The sequence below is a fragment of the Lagenorhynchus albirostris genome, chromosome 16 (assembly GCF_949774975.1).
Source record: "Lagenorhynchus albirostris chromosome 16, mLagAlb1.1, whole genome shotgun sequence".
NCBI classification, from domain to species: Eukaryota; Metazoa; Chordata; class Mammalia; order Artiodactyla; family Delphinidae; genus Lagenorhynchus; species Lagenorhynchus albirostris.
Genome location: NC_083110.1, coordinates 11,061,836 through 11,079,279, shown reverse-complemented (window position 1 = coordinate 11,079,279; position 17,444 = coordinate 11,061,836). Strand labels below are relative to the sequence as shown.

Here is a 17,444-nt window from a genome sequence, read left to right as displayed (position 1 = left end):
CACCTGCTGTCCCAGAAGAAGCACCTAGAGGCTCTGGCTAGGAGGATGGGGACCCATTTGGCCAATGCCATGGGCCCAGCAAAGGCCCTGCACAGGGACAGTCCGAGCAGACACTGAGTTATCTGGTGAAAGAAATAATTTTCCAGTCCAACCCTTACCACAGACCTTTGGGCCAGGGAGTTCCCTGGTGATTCAGTGGTTAGGGATCTGTGCTTTCACTGCCAAGGGCATGGGTTCTATAATCCCTGGCTGGAAATGGAAGCAACCTAAGTGTCCATCGACAGATGAATGGATAAAGAAGATGTGGCACATATATACCATGGAATATTACTCAGCCATAAAAAGAAACGATATTGAGTTATTTGTAGTGAGGTGGACGGACCTACAGTCTGTCATACAGAGTGAAATAAGTCAGAAAGAGAAAAACAAATACCGCATGCTAACACATATATATGGAATCTAAAAAAACAAACAAAAAAAGGTTCTGAAGAACGTAGGGGCAGGAGAGGAATAAAGACACAGACGTAGAGAATGGACTTGAGGACATGGGGAGGGGGAAGGGTAAGCTGGGAAGAAGGGAGAGAGTGGCATGGACATATATACACTACCAAATGTAACACAGATAGCTAGTGGGAAGCAGCCGCATAGCACAGGGAGATCAGCTCGGTGCTTTGTGACCACCTAGAGGGGTGGGATAGGGAGGGTGGGAGGGAGACGCAAGAGGGAGGGGATATGGGGATACATGTATAGCTGATTCACCTTGTTATAAAGCAGAAATTAACACACCATTGTAAAGCAATTGTACTCCAATAAAGATGTTAAAAAAAAAAAATTCCCTGGCTGGGGAACTAAGATCCTGCAAGCTGCATGGCACGCCAAAAAAACCCCCAAAACCCCACCAAACTTCAGGCCAGAAGGCAGTCTTAGAGGCCCAGACCCAGCTACCAGTCTGCACTGATGGGGGAACCACGACCCTGAGGGAAGGAAAAAGGTCTCCTGGGTTTCTGCGCCTTCCTGCAATTTCCTCCCTCGCTCCTCGGGGCTCAGGGAGGTTTGGGGATCCCTGCCCGCGTGGCCCCAGCCAGCTCACCTTGGCTGTCTTCCGGCTCACAGAAACACTTCTTCTCCTCCGGGAAGCAGTTGCAGATACCGAAGCCGGCTTTAATCCCCCGGCGCTCCCCAGGCTCGTGCCCACCAATGATGCTGCCGCCCCCTGATGATGGACACAACTCACTCAGCAGCCCACTCAGCCTCGGGGGGACCTGACCAGCCAGACCACCCAGACAGGAGCGTGAGAGGCCCCTCCCCACCTGAGGTCAGCAGTCTCAGGCCCAGGGAGCGCGGTGAGCTCAGAAGTCTGTGTCACCCAGGCAGGAGTCTCAGCACGACAGGCCCCCAAACCAGTCCCCTGGCCACAGCAGGCGCGAGGAGGAACCCACAGGCTGCCCAGGGCCCTTGCTGAGGTCCACACATGGTTACTTTTCAGAAGCAGAGCACGGGCAGCAGGGGCAGCCTGGAGCCAGTGGAATGGGGGACAGGGCGCTGCACCCCCGTGAGTTGGCCAGGACAACACTGGAGAGGGTGGGTCAGGCCAGCAGGCGCTAGTCTTGGGGGAGGAGAGCCCTTTGTTCAAATGAAATGTTAGAAAAAGGCTCAGCACAGGCAACCCAGGACGTCGGCTGGCCTGGCTGAAGTGCAGGTGGGAGTCCGAGCCCCTTCAGCTTGCTACCTACACGCCCTTCCCAGGCCCTGCCCTTGCTCAGGTACACGCGCAGGCTCGGTGCTTACGGAGGCAGTCCTGGGGGCAGATGTTGGCGTCTCTGCTTTCCACGGCATCACAGTGGCCGTCGGGGCAGGTCTTGATGCTGGGGGAGCAGGTGGAGAAGTTCCTGGTGATCCCTATGGCACACAGCAGGCAGTTACTACCACGAGGGAGCACCCGTCCTGGTCAGACTGCCAGAGCCGGGAGGGCCGCACCCCAGGGCCTCCCAGGCCAAGCCTGCACCGCCCCCCGCAAGGAGAAGCAAACCGAGGCCTGAGCCGAGAAAAACCACACGTGGAGCCCATCCCTGGGGAGAGCTTGGGGGTCCGGGGCGTACAGGGCAGCCCAGGCAGTGAGGGCTGGGCAGTCCCAGGGCTGTGCCCGGGCTCACATCAAGGAGGCCAGAAGAGACCAGACAAGGCTGGGACCCTCTCAAGGCGGTACCATGAGCGGGACCCTCACACCGGTGGGCGAGGCTTGGAGCCAGCAGTGGGCTAAGCCCAAGGATGTGCAGGCCCCTCCTGCTTGAGGCCACGCTCCCTGGGCTGGGATCTCCCAGGTAGAGCTTCTCTGAAGATTGTTTTGGATATTTTGAATTTTTTTTAAGGTTTGTGTTTTTATGAACTAAAGCCAACTATAAATGATGTGCACAGTGTAACCTACCTTATACTCATCCACCTTTTGGATCTTTGAAAAGGGTCTGTGAACTATGTGTCTAAAAGCAGTGGGTGAGGGCTTCCCTGGTGGCGCAGTGGTTAAGAATCCGCCTGCCAGTGCAGGGGACACGGGTTCGAGCCCTGGTCCGGGAAGATCCCACATGCCGCAGAACAACTAAGCCCGTGTGCCGTAACTACTGAGCCTGCACTCTAGAGCCCACGAGCCACAACTACTGAGCCCATGTGCCACAACTACTGATGCTTGCGCGCCTAGAGCCCGTGCTCTGCAACAAGAGAAGCCACCGCAGTGAGAAGCCCGCATACCACAACGAAGAGTAGCCCCTGCTCGCCACAACTAGAGAAAAGCCCGTGCACAGCAACGAAGACCCAATGCAGCCAAAAATAAATAAATAAAATAAAATAAATTTATAAGAAATAAAAAAAAAAACAAAAGCAGAGGGGGAATGGGGGAAGGTTGGGGGAGGGATAGTTAGGGAGTTTGGGATTGACATGTACACTCTGCTATATTTTAAATGGATAACCAACAAGGACCTACTGTAGAGCACAGGGAACTCTGCTCAATATTACATACAACCTAATCGGGAAAAGAATTTGGAAAAGAATAGATACGTGTATGTGTATAACTGACTCACTATGCTGTGCACCTGAAACTAACACAACGTTGTTAATCAACTATGCTCCAATATAAAATAAAAAGTTTTAAAAAAATGAAAGCATTGGGTGAATACGTTCACAACTGCACATGTAATTTATGTGTATATGGGTGGAGAAATGGAGACACAGATGCCAATTCACATCTAGTTCAGGGACAAATACATGTGCAGAAATTTAGAATAAAATAAAAAGAAAACACGCACATCCCAACTTTGGCCCAGACCCTCCCAAGCCCAGAGTGAGTCCAGCCTCAGGCACCTGTGATCCCACGGTGATAAACAGCCCCAGTGTCCTCATGCCACCCTGCACTAATGTCCACCCTCTCCTGGCATCAGGAGTCACAGCAGGGGACAAGGCGCTGGGGAAGAGACTCAGCGTGGACGGGGGTGGGGGGCATCGCAGAGGCTGGCAGGGCCCACACAGACGCCCTCTCCACTCAGTCGTCATCACCCTCCCGAACACCCGGCTCTGCACGGGGCCTACCTTTGCCGTCTCCCTGTCTCCACTCGCACCTGCCCGTCAGAGAGCCCAGGCCGCCGCATTCCTCACACTCGGGCCGCCTCTTGCTGACCGCGCAGGACAGGGGGCAGCCTGGCTCCTCTGCCACATCTGGGGGTGGCAGAAAGCAAGTCACAGGGGGCCAGCCTGGGCCCTGTGTCCAGCCGCCAGCACCCACGGGCGAGGGCAGCAGTGGCTTAGCTGTCCCCACGGGTTGAGCCCAGAGGGGAGGTAGTAACTAAGCACCGGGGCACAGGGCAGTGAGGGGGCTCCTGAGGAAGGGGTGGTACCACAGTCACAAAGCGGGGACAGCTACTGGGCTAAGTATGGAGGGAGGGTGTGAGGTGGCCAGACTCGGCCAGTGACACACAGGACACCCAGTTAAACCTGACCTTCAGGTAACGGTGAACACCTGCTTTGTGTAAATACGTCCCTAATATCACGGTGACACGCTTGGAAGTTTGTCTTCTGAGAGACACTGCAAAAGTTGCACGAGACGTACTTACACCCAAAAAATTGCTTGTTGTTTACCTGAAATTCACGTTTAACCAGGGTCCTCTGTTGTATCTGGCAGCCCTAAAGCAAGTGCATAGGTAGGACGCATTGACAGAGGTGGTGGGCAGCAGTGACCGTCCACAATGCTGTCACTCTGGGCTAAACCGTTTCACACTTTCCCCCTGTCATCCTTCCAGCTTGGCTGTGCAGCGTGCACCGTTTTCTCATCTTACAGGGAAGAAGGCTCAGGCTCAGGGAAGCCACCAGTTAGTGAGGGGGAGCGGGACCGGGGCCCTTCTGTGGGAGAAGCCCGACCCTCCTCGCAGCCCTGGCACTCACATGTCCCCTCCAGTGTGACGAGCAGTGGGGCCTGGGCTTGCCGGCGGGTTGGCCGTTCGACGGCCACTACCGTGTACTGGAGTTGGGCACACTCAGGCCGCTGCAGGGCCTCCGTGTCGTTCACGAACAGGGTCCCCGTGGTGTCCTCGGCCGAGGTGACCACCCCCAGGGCGCTGCAGTTGGCGCTGGAGAGCTGCAGCTTGTACTGCACGTGGATGCCACTGAACTCCTGGCAGTTTTCCACACAGACTTTCCCAATCTAGGCATGGGACACAGGGAATCCTTAGCTGGGTGGCTGGACCACCTGTGAGGGTGGCTGGAGGGGCTCCCTGGCAGCCTGAGTCCCAGGACAGTTTCCTACTCAGCCCAGGACGGTAGCTCCCCATCCCCCCATCTCGCACGCCCCCGGAACCTGCAGACCATCCGCCTGCCTGGTCCTGCCCTGCCCAGACCATGGGACCACCACCCATACCTGCCCCTCAGAGCCGGAGGTGAAGGAACACGGGGCACTGGGGTTGGTTTTGGGGGCTGGCCCTCCAGGGAGGTGCTGCTGGCCTGCCCAGCTCATCCCTCACTTGCTCACTCATTCAGGCACAAAGGCAGCCTGTATGCCTCCTACCTACACACCTCCCTCTCTTCTGGCCAGGCCAATTTTGCTCTGGGAGCAAAGCAAAGTTCCCACCTGGGGTGGTCCACGCGCGAGCCAGGTCACTCGCCTGGTTAGTCAGAACATGGCACCCGGGCCACGATTCATGCAGCATGGTTGTCTGTCCCACATGGGACCCAGGGGGCCTTCCTGGGACTTGGGCTGGAACCCCTGGGAGAGAAGGGATGCTTCTCCCAAGATGCTATGCTGACAGCTGTGGCCTGGGGCCTGGAGCTGGTCAGTTGAACTCTCCTTTTTACCCCCTCAGCCACTTGAGTTACCGTAAGGGTTGCGGGTGGCTTGAGATCAGAAGCTCTGACTAGTCAAGGCTGAGGGCTGGGGGCCTGGTGGGGGGAGCGGGGATAGGGCCCTGCCTGCAGCCACACACCATGCCCTTGCTCAGCCCGACTCAGGCCCAGGGCAGAGCCAGGCTCCTCCAAGCCCATGCTCGACGCCACAATAAAACCACCTGCTGGACTCCAAGCACTTCCCTGTACAAACCGGGCTCACTTCCACTCTCTCCAGTGACCCTCAAAATTGCCCAAAGTCATCACCCTCAATTTACAATCATAAAAACTGGGGAGCCGGGGAGAGACCGCAGTGCGTCTGAGGCTGCACTGGGACTCGGGTCCCTGTGCCCTCCTGAGTCTGCTGGAGCACAGGTGACCCACCTCCAGCAATGCCTGCTCCAGCTCAGACCCCCAGACACCCCTCAGGCCCCTCTGCTTTGTCACCTCCCACCACCCTTGACCCCTGCCTCCAGGAAAGGCCCGAGGTTGGGTGGCAGGTTGGGGAGCCTGGATGTGTCCCAGGGTGGGGTTCTTCGTTTGCTGGCCCCGGGTGGCTGCCAGGAGGTAAGGGAACCAACCACAGAAACTGGCAAAACCACTGGAAAATAGGAGATGGCCCTAAACGGGATGCTCTAAAGAGGATGTGGCCACAGCTGCCCCACTGGGAGAACGCAGTGCGTTAAGTCATGTGCTTGCTGTAACCACAAGTGAACTTTAAAAAGCGCTTAAGAGACACATTCTCGGAAGAACTGCACCAAAATGTTACACACTGGCTAATATGAGAAAAAGAGATCACCCCTGTCTATCCCTTATCTCCTTTGACGAATACTTATTACTTTTACTTTTTCCACTTCGAATCGTTATTTTCCAACGACAAATGCAAAATAAGCTCTAGTAAACAGACTTGCAGAAAAGTGGAAAGTAGAAGCGCTCCCTATCTCTCCCTGCAGAGGGCGCCACCGTTCACTGCTGCCTGCATTTGCACTCTTGCAAACTCCCAGCAATGAGGACTTCGTTTTGAACCTAGGGAACCACCTGAGACCAGCACTTACGCAAACCACTTTTTCACTTAATTCACCAGGAACGTCTTTCCAAGTCTGCATGCATAGATTTACCTGGCGCTGCTCTTTCATGAGTACAAAATGTTTTAAAGATGCCAAGAAAGGAGACAGCAAAGAAGAGGGGCCCACATAACCTACAAGCCCTGCTCATGACTCTTCCATGGCCCCAGCCCTCCTGGCCCCGTGCCTGCAGCTCCCTGGGGCCACTCCGTGCACTACTTAGCTCAGGGAGGGGGTGTCACCCACCCCCCAGCCCTGCTTGAAATCTGCTCGACGGAGCACGCCACCCTGGGGGTCTCCTGCCCCTCCACACCCCTCCCCAGGCAGGCAGCAGGCTGGGGTCTCACCTGGGCGAAGCGGCGGGCCCGCCTGCTCGCGGCAAAGGAGTAGGTGCTGGGCAGGCGCAGGCTGACGGGCAGCACGGACACGTTGAAGTGGAGGAGGATGACGCCCTCCCCTGGGCCCTGGAAGTCCGAGTCGTTGACCAGCACGGCCAGCTGCACGGCCCGGCTCTCCGAGATGGGGAGGCTCCGGTTGAGAACCAGCCCTGAGGAGGGTGGGGGAGGGGGTGTGTCTGTGTGGACGGCACACGGTGATGATGGGCGGGGGCCCTGCAGGTTGGGACCACTGTCCCACGCCGCTGCGTGCCTCCTCCCCAACGCACTCCCCCCACACACGTGGAAACGGGTACCTCCACCCACACGGACACAGATAACAGACCTGGCGGAAGGCATTAAGGTAGCACTACTATTTAAAAGTAGTGAGTCGCTGTGCTGAGCTGGGAGCCCAGAAGACCCTTCTCAGCTGGGAGGTAACCTTGGGGATGTGTGTGTGTGTGTGTGTGTGTGTGTGTGTGTGTGTGTGTGTGATGTGAGTGTGGGGTAGGCCACACAAGGTAAAGAACCGCCGCCACCCAGGCCCTGGGAAGACAGTGCTAGCCCCTGGGAACTCTCAACAGCAGCAGCCCCGTGGACCCTTGGATTCCACAGGTCTCCAGCACCCGGGAGCTTCCACGCTTCTGAGCACCTGCCATGTGCCAAGGCTAAGGTTTTAGTTTAGTGGAGACAGAAAGGGGAGGGGAGGCTCTGGTGCACATGGCACCAGAGTGAGTATGCAGGGGCAAGGATGACGTTTTCCCTCACACAGGACAGACGGCTTCAGAGGCCTGGTGGGGGAGGGGAGGATGAGAAACAAATAGGATCAGGCCAGCCAGAAAGGGGTAAAGGCACCAGTGATCCTGGGTTCCCCAGAAGCAGACCCCCAAACAAGGACCCAAGTGCAAGTGCGGTATTTGAAAGGTGATGCTAGAAAACACGGGCAGGAGGGCAGGGGAGGGAGGCGGGGAAGCTTGAGGATGAGTATGCCCCTTCCGGCAGGTGAGCAATGCGGGGACCTGGAGCTCAGCCCTGAGGGTGGGCGCATTCCAGGAGCCAGACAGGACAATCATCGGGGAACCCTCCGACTCTAGGACACTGAGCTGCTATTGTATGGATACATCAACCCCTTGTGAGTAGAGAGTTGCTGGTGGGGGGAGGGGGCAATAATAACCCCTGGGCACTCGGGCACCTGGGAGGTGGCAAAGCAGGTGCCAGGGGCCAGAGGAAGGCCTCGGTGACGACATACGTGTTGCAGTGAGTCCTGGCATGGCCAGCATGGGGAGGTGTTGTGGTGTCCTGCCAGGGTCGGCCTCAGGACAGTTCATGGAGAGGACAGCCTGCGAACACCCACCAAGGTGGCCCAGGCAAGCCCAGCAGAGACAAAGGCTGGGAGGAGGAGTGAAAGGGGCGGCTGCCTGGTGCTCAGAGGGCCAGGACAGGCGTCTGTGTGTGCAGGGTGCTGCCCCGTCCAAGGAGAGTGGGCCGCCGGTTACCCAGGGGGCCCAGCCAGGCCGCATCTGGCCTCTCTTACTGTAGTCATGCACGGTTGCCCGCACAAAGCTGCCGTTGGCCTGGGCCAAGGTCTCGTTGGGCGAGTGCTCTACGCGGAAGGTCTGGAGGGCCCAGGCATCCCCGGAGAGCAGCGTGCTTGTGTACCGTCTCAGGAGCTCCCCGGATGCTGGTACCACATCTGCATCGAAGACGCGTAGTGTGGCCACAACAGTGCCCTGCAGAGAACAGGGGGTGCCAGTTAGGGCCCTTAAAGCCAGAGACCGTGGGAAGGCACGTGCCCCACGAGTGGACCAGGTGTGTGCAGTCAGAGCTGGCTCTAGGGACAGACTGACCTGGGTTCAAGTTCCCTGGGGCCCCTAGTCAGCCTGCCCTGGTCACCCTTCCTGGGCCACTGCAGCTCACCTGCGCAGCAGGTGTGACAGGCATCTACAGATGCCCCATAAGGATGGATGAGAGCACACGCCCTGGTGCTCTGCTGAAGACCTCGTCTAGGTCCCCATAGAGCAGAGCAAGCACTCCTACTCTTCCCTGAGGAAACCAGGCCCCACAAGGCGGAGGAGTTAGCTCAGTGCCACAGAGTGACAGACAGCAGACCTGGGATCCAAGCCCAGGTATCCACAAGAATGCTCTCCTCCAAGCATTTTTTTTTTGCGGTACGCGGGCCTCTCACTGTTGTGGCCTCTCCCATTGCGGAGCACAGGCTCTGGACGCGCAGGCTCAGCGGCCATGGCTCACGGGCCCAGCCGCTCCGCGGCATGTGGGATCTTCCCGGAGCGGGGCACGAACCCATGTCCCCTGCATCGGCAGGCGGACTCTCAACCACTGTGCCACCAGGGAAGCCCTCCTCCAAGCATCTTAATGCTCTTCTCCAAGTCTCTTCTGTACACCAGGCTGGAAAGGGTCACGAGGAAGGTTCTGAGCAAAGTCACAGGGCATCTCTGCTCTCACTGCTAACCAGGCTCCCCAATGTCACCACCAGGGGGTCCTGCCAGGCTCGTGAGACATTCCCCGTGTCATGTGCTTTCCTCTCCCCGGCTTATCCGCCAAACCTGCTCTTGGGGTGCCCAGAGAAGCAGGCAGCGACAACATACTACGTTCCCACCCTTCCATTGCTCCTGCTGGCCTGCCAGCTGCAGGACAGCCCGAGGCCCAGCAGGTGGCAGTCACGCTCCACCTGCGTGGACCAGAAAAGGGTGGGGCCTGGATGGGGCGCAGGGAGATCCCTGCCGATGTGAGCCCTGGGGCCCCCAGCCCACGGCGTCAGACACAGACTGGGCACTCAGGGCCCCCGGCCTCCCAAGGCAGTGGTCAGCTGGGTGCCGGTGGGGCTGGCCTCCTCCCTCCTCCTCAGCTGTCCTGGACACCGACACACAGACTGATGGACAAATGAAAGACGAATAGCTAGATGGACGGTCAGCCACATGTCTGGATGGCTAGACGAACCGCTGAACAGACCGAGGAATAAATGGCGGATTGAGGAATCCAGACACGGAACAGAGAGACACCAGACAAGCACCAGACAAACGGACAGGCACCTCCTTCCGCTTGAACTCCACCACGGCGCTGGCGGTGTCGACGCCCCCGAGGAAGCTGGGCGCAGAGTCGTCTTCGTCGTACACGGTCACGGGGAAGGGCACCATCACCTCCTCCTCACGCGTGCCGACACGCACCGTGCACGTAGCCACCAGCTCATACTTCTCCCGCTTCTCGCGGTCCAGGGCCCAGCGCGTGCTCACCTCCAGGCTGTCCACAGTGCAGCGGAAGGGCAGACTCTCACCTGCGCACCAAGCACACCAGGAACCCCGGGCTGACCCCCGGGCTGAGGAAAGGGTGAGCTGCCTTCCTCAGGGGCCCACCGGGAGTGGCGTCACGGGAGGGGGCCCTGTGGATGGAGCTGGGGTGCATGCTGGCCCCGGGCCCTGGCTCCTCCTCGGCTCTACAGTGGGGCACGGCGCTCCAAGCACAGTTTGCAGTGAAGGCTGTGCCCTGAGTTTCACTGTGGCTGCAGCCTGCACTCGTGCTGACGGGAAACAGAGGGACCGGGACCAGGATGCTTGCATCAGGACCTCAGCCTGATCACCTAGGAGGGCTGGGCACACCCTTTCACACACCTTGCCTCTGCTGTGGGGAGGGCTGGCACCAGCTCAGCCCAGAGATTCAGCTCCCAGCATTTGCTGGTTTCTGAAAAAAAAAAGATTTAGGAATTTTTTTTTTTTTTTTTTTTAATTATGGAAGTGGTATGTGCCTGTTTTAGAGAATGTGAGAAATAAAGCTCTTCCACCACTTGGAAACAAACATGGTGGACATCTGGTGTGATTTTATATTAACACACAAGTATTTCTGACTGCCTGGTTTGAATCCCTGTCCTATACACCTTCTGGCTGTGTGGCCCAAGGCTGGTGGTTCTGTCTCTCTGTGCCTCAGTTTCCTCACCAGAAGAGGAGATGATGAAGACAAAAGTGTCTGTTTCCTGCCAGACACTGCTGTACGTTCAGTGACTCACGTGTCTTCCCACAACCCGGTGAGGGAGGACCGGTAACAACAATACACTCTTCAAGCCAAGGCTGTCCTGGAATTCATCCTCCAGAAATGACCCGGAAAAGGGGAAAGGCTGAAGGCTTGAAGGGCAACACTGACCACCCCACAGCCAAGCACGGGAGGGCTGTCAACTCCACTCAGTGGGAAATCACATCAGAGCCACACATTACATGTGAATTACACATGTGGGAAATGCTTATCATGCAAACATGTCCCTCTATTGTTCACGGTTACAAAAAACGCTTTTTTTTAGCGAAAAAGGCAGCACGCTAAATCATACACTTGGCCGGCAATTCTGCACAAAGACATCTATCCCTGCTGCAGGATAAATGAAAAGATGCTGGGACAATGTGAGTGACTATTTTCCTTACGCTACTGAGATTTTCTTCAACATTATTACCGTGTGTATGCCATCAACCTGGTGTGAATCCAGGTTCTACTTACTAGTAAGTCCAGCTTGTAAGTGTCCCTTTTGAGTCCCAGTTCCTCGCCTTTAAATGCTTTAATGGCACCTCAGCTGCCGTCTCTCATCTCCACTGGGATCCAATTCCCTTCCCCTCCCCACATCCGTGCTCTTGGCCTCCCCAGGGCCATCTTGTGGCAGGACCACCTTGTGGCAAGGTCCACTGTCCTTGCGGCTGCTCAGGCGGAATCCTGGAACCATGCTTGGTCCCTTCTTTCTTTCAACACCCCACGTCCAACTCACCAGGATATCCTGCAGGATCCTTCTTCCAAACAAGCCCACCACTCGTCTGCTTCTTGTGGCCCAAAGGTTTCCACCCTCACCCCAGACCTCATCCTCTCACTCAAGGATTTCTCCTGCCTCCTAATTTGTTTCTCTGCTTGCCCCTAAACCACCCACCCCCAATCATTTCTAGCACAGCAGCTAGACTAAGCTCTTAACGGTAAGGTATGTCCTGTCAATGACGCCCCCTCCCAAACACCTTCCATGGCTCCCCAGTCCCTCGGCAGGAAGCCCTGCCCCCCACTTGGAACTGCTCTGCCCTCAGCAGCCTCCGCCCTGCCCTGCGGTTCCCTGCACTCCAGCTACACGGGGCTCCCACCTTGGTGCTCTTGAAGGGGTTCGCCCCGCTTGCCTCGCACCCCTCCCCTTTGCTCCAGTGTCCCCTTTTCCCAGCCATCTGATTTGAGACAGTGGTCTTCACCACTCCACACCCTCTCAGCTTTACGTCCCACCTAGTCCCTTCAGAGGCCACCCGATTTCCTTAGCACGTGTGTGTGGTCTCCATCTCCCAGGGGATGGAAGCTCCAGGCAGGGGGGATTTTGGCCTGATGCGTTCGCTCTCTCATCCTTGGTCCCCAGAACAGTGCCTGGCCCATGGCAGGCTTACATGAGATACTTGTGGACTTCTGAATGAACGGATGATGGGGTGGTGCAGAGCAAACTCGACGGCTTGTGCAGAGGGACCGCAGCGCCATGCCTAGCACCCAGCAGGCACCGAGGAAGGCTCCACGTGGCGGGCACTCACCTCCCAGAAGCCTGTAGGCCGCGCTGACGTTGGGGCAGAGGAACTGCACAGGCAGCAGGCGGAATTGGTGGAAGGTGCCGGGAGGCCTGTTCTCCCGAATGCGGAAGGACAGGCCCATCTCGGGGAAGCAGAGGTCCCGGGGTTTGAGGGCACCGCAAGCCGGGAAGGAGGCGTTGATGATGGAGAAGTACACTCGGGCACAGCCCGGCCACTGGCACTCGCCCTCACGAAGGGACGCGGGCGACAGGAAGACCTGGAGGTAGACGGTGAGCAGCGGGAAGCCACCGTCTGCAGAGAGAGAAGTCGTCAGGCCCGCCGGGGTGTCAGTCACACCTGCCCAGCGGTGGGGAACGGAACAGGGAGGGGAGGGGGCAGGAGCTCGGGGCTGGGGCAAAGCCCAGTCCTCACCGGGGTCCACAGGGCTCCTCTGGGCTCTCTGGCCCGGCCGCCACCTCCTCAGGGTCCCTCACCGGCCCACCTCCCTTGTTTTTTAGGTCTCAGCTCAAATACCCTTCCTCAGGGAGGTGCCCTGAGCCCCGGGTCTAACACCAAGTGGAGAGCTTCCCCAGGGAGGGCTCTTGCCCCGCCCCTTTCCCCAAGGCAGTTCTTTTTTTTTTTTTTAGAAACACTTTCATTTATTCTATTCTATTTTCCTATCTTTGGCTACGCCGCTTGTGGGATCTTAGTTCCCCGACCAGGGATTGGACCCGGGCCCTCGGGAGTGAAAGCACAGAGAGCCCTAAGCACTGGACTGCCAGGGAATCCACGTCCCCACCCCCGCCCCCCAGGCAGTTTCACTGTCTTCGGAGACACAGACTTCCCCAGCACCCGGGAGGGGATTTCTGGCAAGTTCCAGCATGGAGGCACCACAGCAGCTCCCCCTCCAACTGGTCTGGATCTCAGCTCGGGTCGGGGGCTCTTCCAGGGCCCTCTATCTCAGCCCTGGGGAAGCGGCTGCCCCTCACATCTGCTCCTCCCGTATTCATTCGTTCTCTGTGCTTCTTACTAGCCTGTCCTCCATTGCTCCAATCTCCTGCTGTGGTTAAAAATTCTCTATACAAACTTTCCCTGTTCAAATTACTGATTTCTCCCCTGACTGGACCCGACAGGTACCCGAGGTCACTCTCCAGTCACGAACAGAACAGGCCTCCTACGAAACTCAGACCCTCAGCAGGTTCCACTCTGGCCTCCACCCCAGTGGCCCTGGTGCTTCAAGTTCCCCACTGGGGGCTCAAGATGCAGACGGCGGCAACTAAGTGTGTGCGGAACCAAGACCTACGTCAGGTGCTACCTCCTCCAGGAGCCGCCTGGGGTGCCCTGACGGGGGGCATCTCTACTTGCGGACCCTGGCTTCACTTGGCAGATGGTGTGGTCATTCTGCCCCTGCCAGGCGGTGCCGCCCACTCCGTGTTCCCAGGCATGCCGGCTGTCTCAGCACACACGGGGGCTCAGGGCTGGCGTGAGGGTCCAGGGAGGCCATGTCTACGGTGGAGGGGCTCAGAGGGGGGCACTACTGGGTGTGTGATCACCATTTAGTGCCACGAGGCACAACTCTGCTCCACGACCCCTGCTCCCCTCAAGTCCCAGGGTCCCACGTGGCCTACGCTCCAGCTGGGACCTCTGCTCTGAGGAGTTGGCCAGGCCTCCCTCCCTGCTTCACTTCCATCTCTGGCTCCAGGCCCAAGTCCCTGGCAAGTGGCGCAGTGGTTAAGACTCTGTGCTCCCAAAGCAGGGGGCCCGGGTTTGCTCCCCGGTCAGGGAACTAGATCCCACATGCATGCTGCAACTAAGAGTTCGCATCCCACAACTAAGGAGCCCGCCTGCTACAACTAAGGAGCTGGTGAGCTGCAACTAAGGAGAACTGCGAGCCACACCTTCCGTGGGAACTGCTGCTTCTCCAGCAAGTTGCAGACCATTTGCTAAAGCAAGATCTTGGGATTTTTCTCCTCTTAACTCCTCTCTCACAACCCCAAATCCTTGTTAACCCAACTGGAAAAGGCATCTGGATCCTGCATGGACAGAGCACCCAAATCCTTCACGTGGGTTCTCCAAAATCCAAACAGCCTCAGAAAGCCTAAGGGTCATCAGTGGTCCCCAAGCTCACCCTGGCTCTCTCACTGGCTGCGCACAGAGGCAGGCCAGCCTCATCTCACTCTCTCCGCTCTCACACAGCAGGAGCCATAGGGGAAGCCACCCTCGGTGTGATGTGTGCTGTGTGGGGCTAAGGCGAGGGCGGGGGTGGGGGCGGTGAGGTGCGTAGGGGTCAGGGCTGCTCCCTTACTGCGGATGCTGAGCTTCTCCCAGGAGCTGTGGTCCAGGCTCCGGTTAAGGTAGAGAAGCCCCGTGTCCTCCTGGATACGGACCCAGTCGTTCTCGTGCAGCCGTGTGCGGTAGGCGCCGTAGAGGTGCTGGCCCAGGCGGAAGCTGGGCACCTCCTCGGGGACGTCCTGCAGGGCGTGGACGTAGAGCAGGGGCATGCCGGCCGGCTGGTCCACGTACAGCCTCTCCCAGTAAGCATCCCTTGAGAAGTAGAGTCCCAGTGGGGCTGCAGGAAGCAGGGAAGCACATGAGGGAGGGAGGGAGGGAGGGAGGGAGGGAGGGGTGATGACAGTGATGACAGAGCCCAGAGCAGGCCTCCTAGGCGGACCAGTATTCCCCAGCGGCTTTATTTCACAGTATTTTAAATTGGAGTATAGTTGCTTTACAATGTTGCATTAATTGCTGCTGTACAGCAAAGTGAATCAGCTATATGTATACATATATCCCCTCCTGTTTGAATTTCCTTCCCATTTAGGTCACCACATAGCACTGAGTAGAGTTCCCTGAGCTATAGAATAGGTTCTCATTAGTCACCTATTTTATACATAGTATGCAAAGTGTATATATGTCAATCCCAATCTCCCAATTCATCCCATCATCCCCCACTTTACATTTTAATAGTAGATTCTTTGTGGACCAGAAAAGAAAACTTCACTAATTTAAAATTCCGATCTTAGTAGGTCTTTCTCATCTGCAGTCCTAAGTACATCAACACACAATTATCTATGTAGCTAAACACTAGCTGAGGGACCTCCCTGGTGGTGCAGTGGTTAAGACTCTGTGCTCCCAAAGCAGGGGGCCCGGGTTTGCTCCCTGGTCAGGGAACATGCATGCTGCAACTAAGAGTTCGCATCCCACAACTAAGGAGCCCGCCTGCTGCAACTAAGAATCTGGTGAGCCGCAACTAAGGAGAACTGCGAGCCACAAATAAGGAGTCTGGAAGCTGCAACTAAGACCCAGCGCAACTAAATAACTAACGAACTAACTAACTAAATAAATATTAAATAAAAAACACTAGCTGAAAGGACACCGCTTTAAAACAGAAAAAGGAGGAAGTGAGGCAGCTTAAAACCGTTGCAAAATCGCTCTCAATTACCCAAGTTTGATAAGCAGGTGAACCACTCAGCGGGGAGTTCACCCAGGCTTCTGAACAAATCACCTGGAGCCAGAGTTTTCAAGGGTACAAGATGCTGCCAGACAAGCAGGGCAGGCAGGAGTCACCAAAGACGAACAGAGCACTAATAAATCTTTAGCTAAAGTCAATCACTCTCCTACCATATGACCCAGAAATTCCACTCCATTTATCCAAGAGAAATGAAAACATATGTCCATCAAATGACTTATTCACAAATGCTGGGGTTATTCACAGAGCCAAGAACTGGAAAGAGTCCAGATGTGCTCCAGCGGGTGAAGAGATAAGCAAACGGTGGTCCATCAGGGCCACTGATACACATGACAGCCTGGACGGATCTCACAGACATCCTGCCAAGTAGAAGGGGCAGCATGAAAGAATCACACGTCATGGCTCCAGACTGATTTTAAGCGACAGAAATCAGACCGGCTACCTGCTGGTGGCGGGGGGAGGCACCAGACCAGGAAGGGCAGGAGGCATGTTCTGGGGAACATAAAGGCTTTGTATCCCGATACGGGCGTGGCTCACACAGGCACATCCACTGGTTAACAGTGTACAGCCAAGATTTATGCTTCAACCTATGTAGATTCTGCCGAAATTGATCGCCAAGGGACTGGGGGTAGAGCTGTAAATGCCACAAGGAAGGCGGATGCTGACCGTGGCTGCGCTGGGTGAGCCCACGGGAGCCCTCATCCTACTAACTCTGTTGACTTTGTGTATGTTCAGCATTTTTCATCACAAGAAGTTTTATAAAATAGTAAGAATTTTTTAAAAGGTGGATAAATGGGCAAGCAATGGTTAAAAAACCTGCAAGTGCTTAAAAACCTACTCTACGAAGCACAAAAAAGTACCAACGCACAAAGCAAACATGAGAAACACTGTACTTTTGTGTAACCGGTTTCTCCTTTCCATCGGTTTGTTTCCACCTACATCCCGCTTCCCTTGCAGCCATGGGGGTGAGTGGCCGGTCCACTCCGCACGAGCAGAGGAACCCTGGGTCTGCCTGGGCCCTTGAGGACTCCCTTGGGTGTGGGAAACAACCAAGTGCCAGGTGAAGTCGGGTGAAGAGAACAGGCGAGACCTTTTGCATCCCAAAGTGGTAAAACAGTAAGAAAACTAGAAGGCTGCTTGCACTGAGGGAGGTTTCCCAAGGATGACCTCGAAGGCAGCCAGGCTGGGAATGCCAACTTGGAGGGAAGTGTGCATTCGGTCCTGCCAGCCCAGTGCCCAGTGTGGGTGCTGCCCTGCCAGACAGGCCTGGACCACAGAGCAAGGGTGAGAGGGTGAGAGCAGGAGAGAAACAGAGGGAGAGAGAGGGAAGGAGTGGAAAGAGAAAGGGGATCAGGTGAAAGGGGGAGAGGAAGGGGGGGAAAGAGCGATGCTCTGGCTAGAGCCAAAGGCCTGGCCCTGCACACCCCACACTAAAGACAGAGGTGGAGGGAAGGGGGCTGCCCGCCTGGTGCTGACCTACTAGACCTTCAGGAATCTGCTCCCTAGGAGTGCTGTCCCTGGAGTGGGACCCAGGGTTCCTGGGCCTCTGCAGGTGCGGTACAGGGAAGGGCAGGCTAGGACCTCCAGGAGCCAGCCCCGTGCCCTGAGAGAGGCTCTATGCCGTGGCCTTCCTGCCCTGCAGCCTCTTGGGGGAGGATCCACC

The 17,444-nt window shown here is 56.7% G+C and overlaps 1 protein-coding gene across 1 annotated transcript in view; it reads right to left on the bottom strand.

The window, feature by feature from the left end:
* RET (ret proto-oncogene) overlaps nucleotides 1–17,444 on the bottom strand; it is a 61,025-nt gene that overhangs the window by 17,045 nt on the left and 26,536 nt on the right. Inside the window, exons 2-10 of the mRNA XM_060126279.1 lie at nucleotides 14,621–14,884; nucleotides 12,340–12,627; nucleotides 9,847–10,088; nucleotides 8,331–8,526; nucleotides 6,770–6,969; nucleotides 4,426–4,684; nucleotides 3,577–3,702; nucleotides 1,789–1,899; nucleotides 1,091–1,213 (exon numbers count right to left, since the gene is read on the bottom strand). Of these exons, the coding sequence (XP_059982262.1) occupies nucleotides 1,091–1,213; nucleotides 1,789–1,899; nucleotides 3,577–3,702; nucleotides 4,426–4,684; nucleotides 6,770–6,969; nucleotides 8,331–8,526; nucleotides 9,847–10,088; nucleotides 12,340–12,627; nucleotides 14,621–14,884 (1,809 nt within the window). The remainder of the gene's footprint in view (nucleotides 1–1,090; nucleotides 1,214–1,788; nucleotides 1,900–3,576; nucleotides 3,703–4,425; nucleotides 4,685–6,769; nucleotides 6,970–8,330; nucleotides 8,527–9,846; nucleotides 10,089–12,339; nucleotides 12,628–14,620; nucleotides 14,885–17,444) is intronic.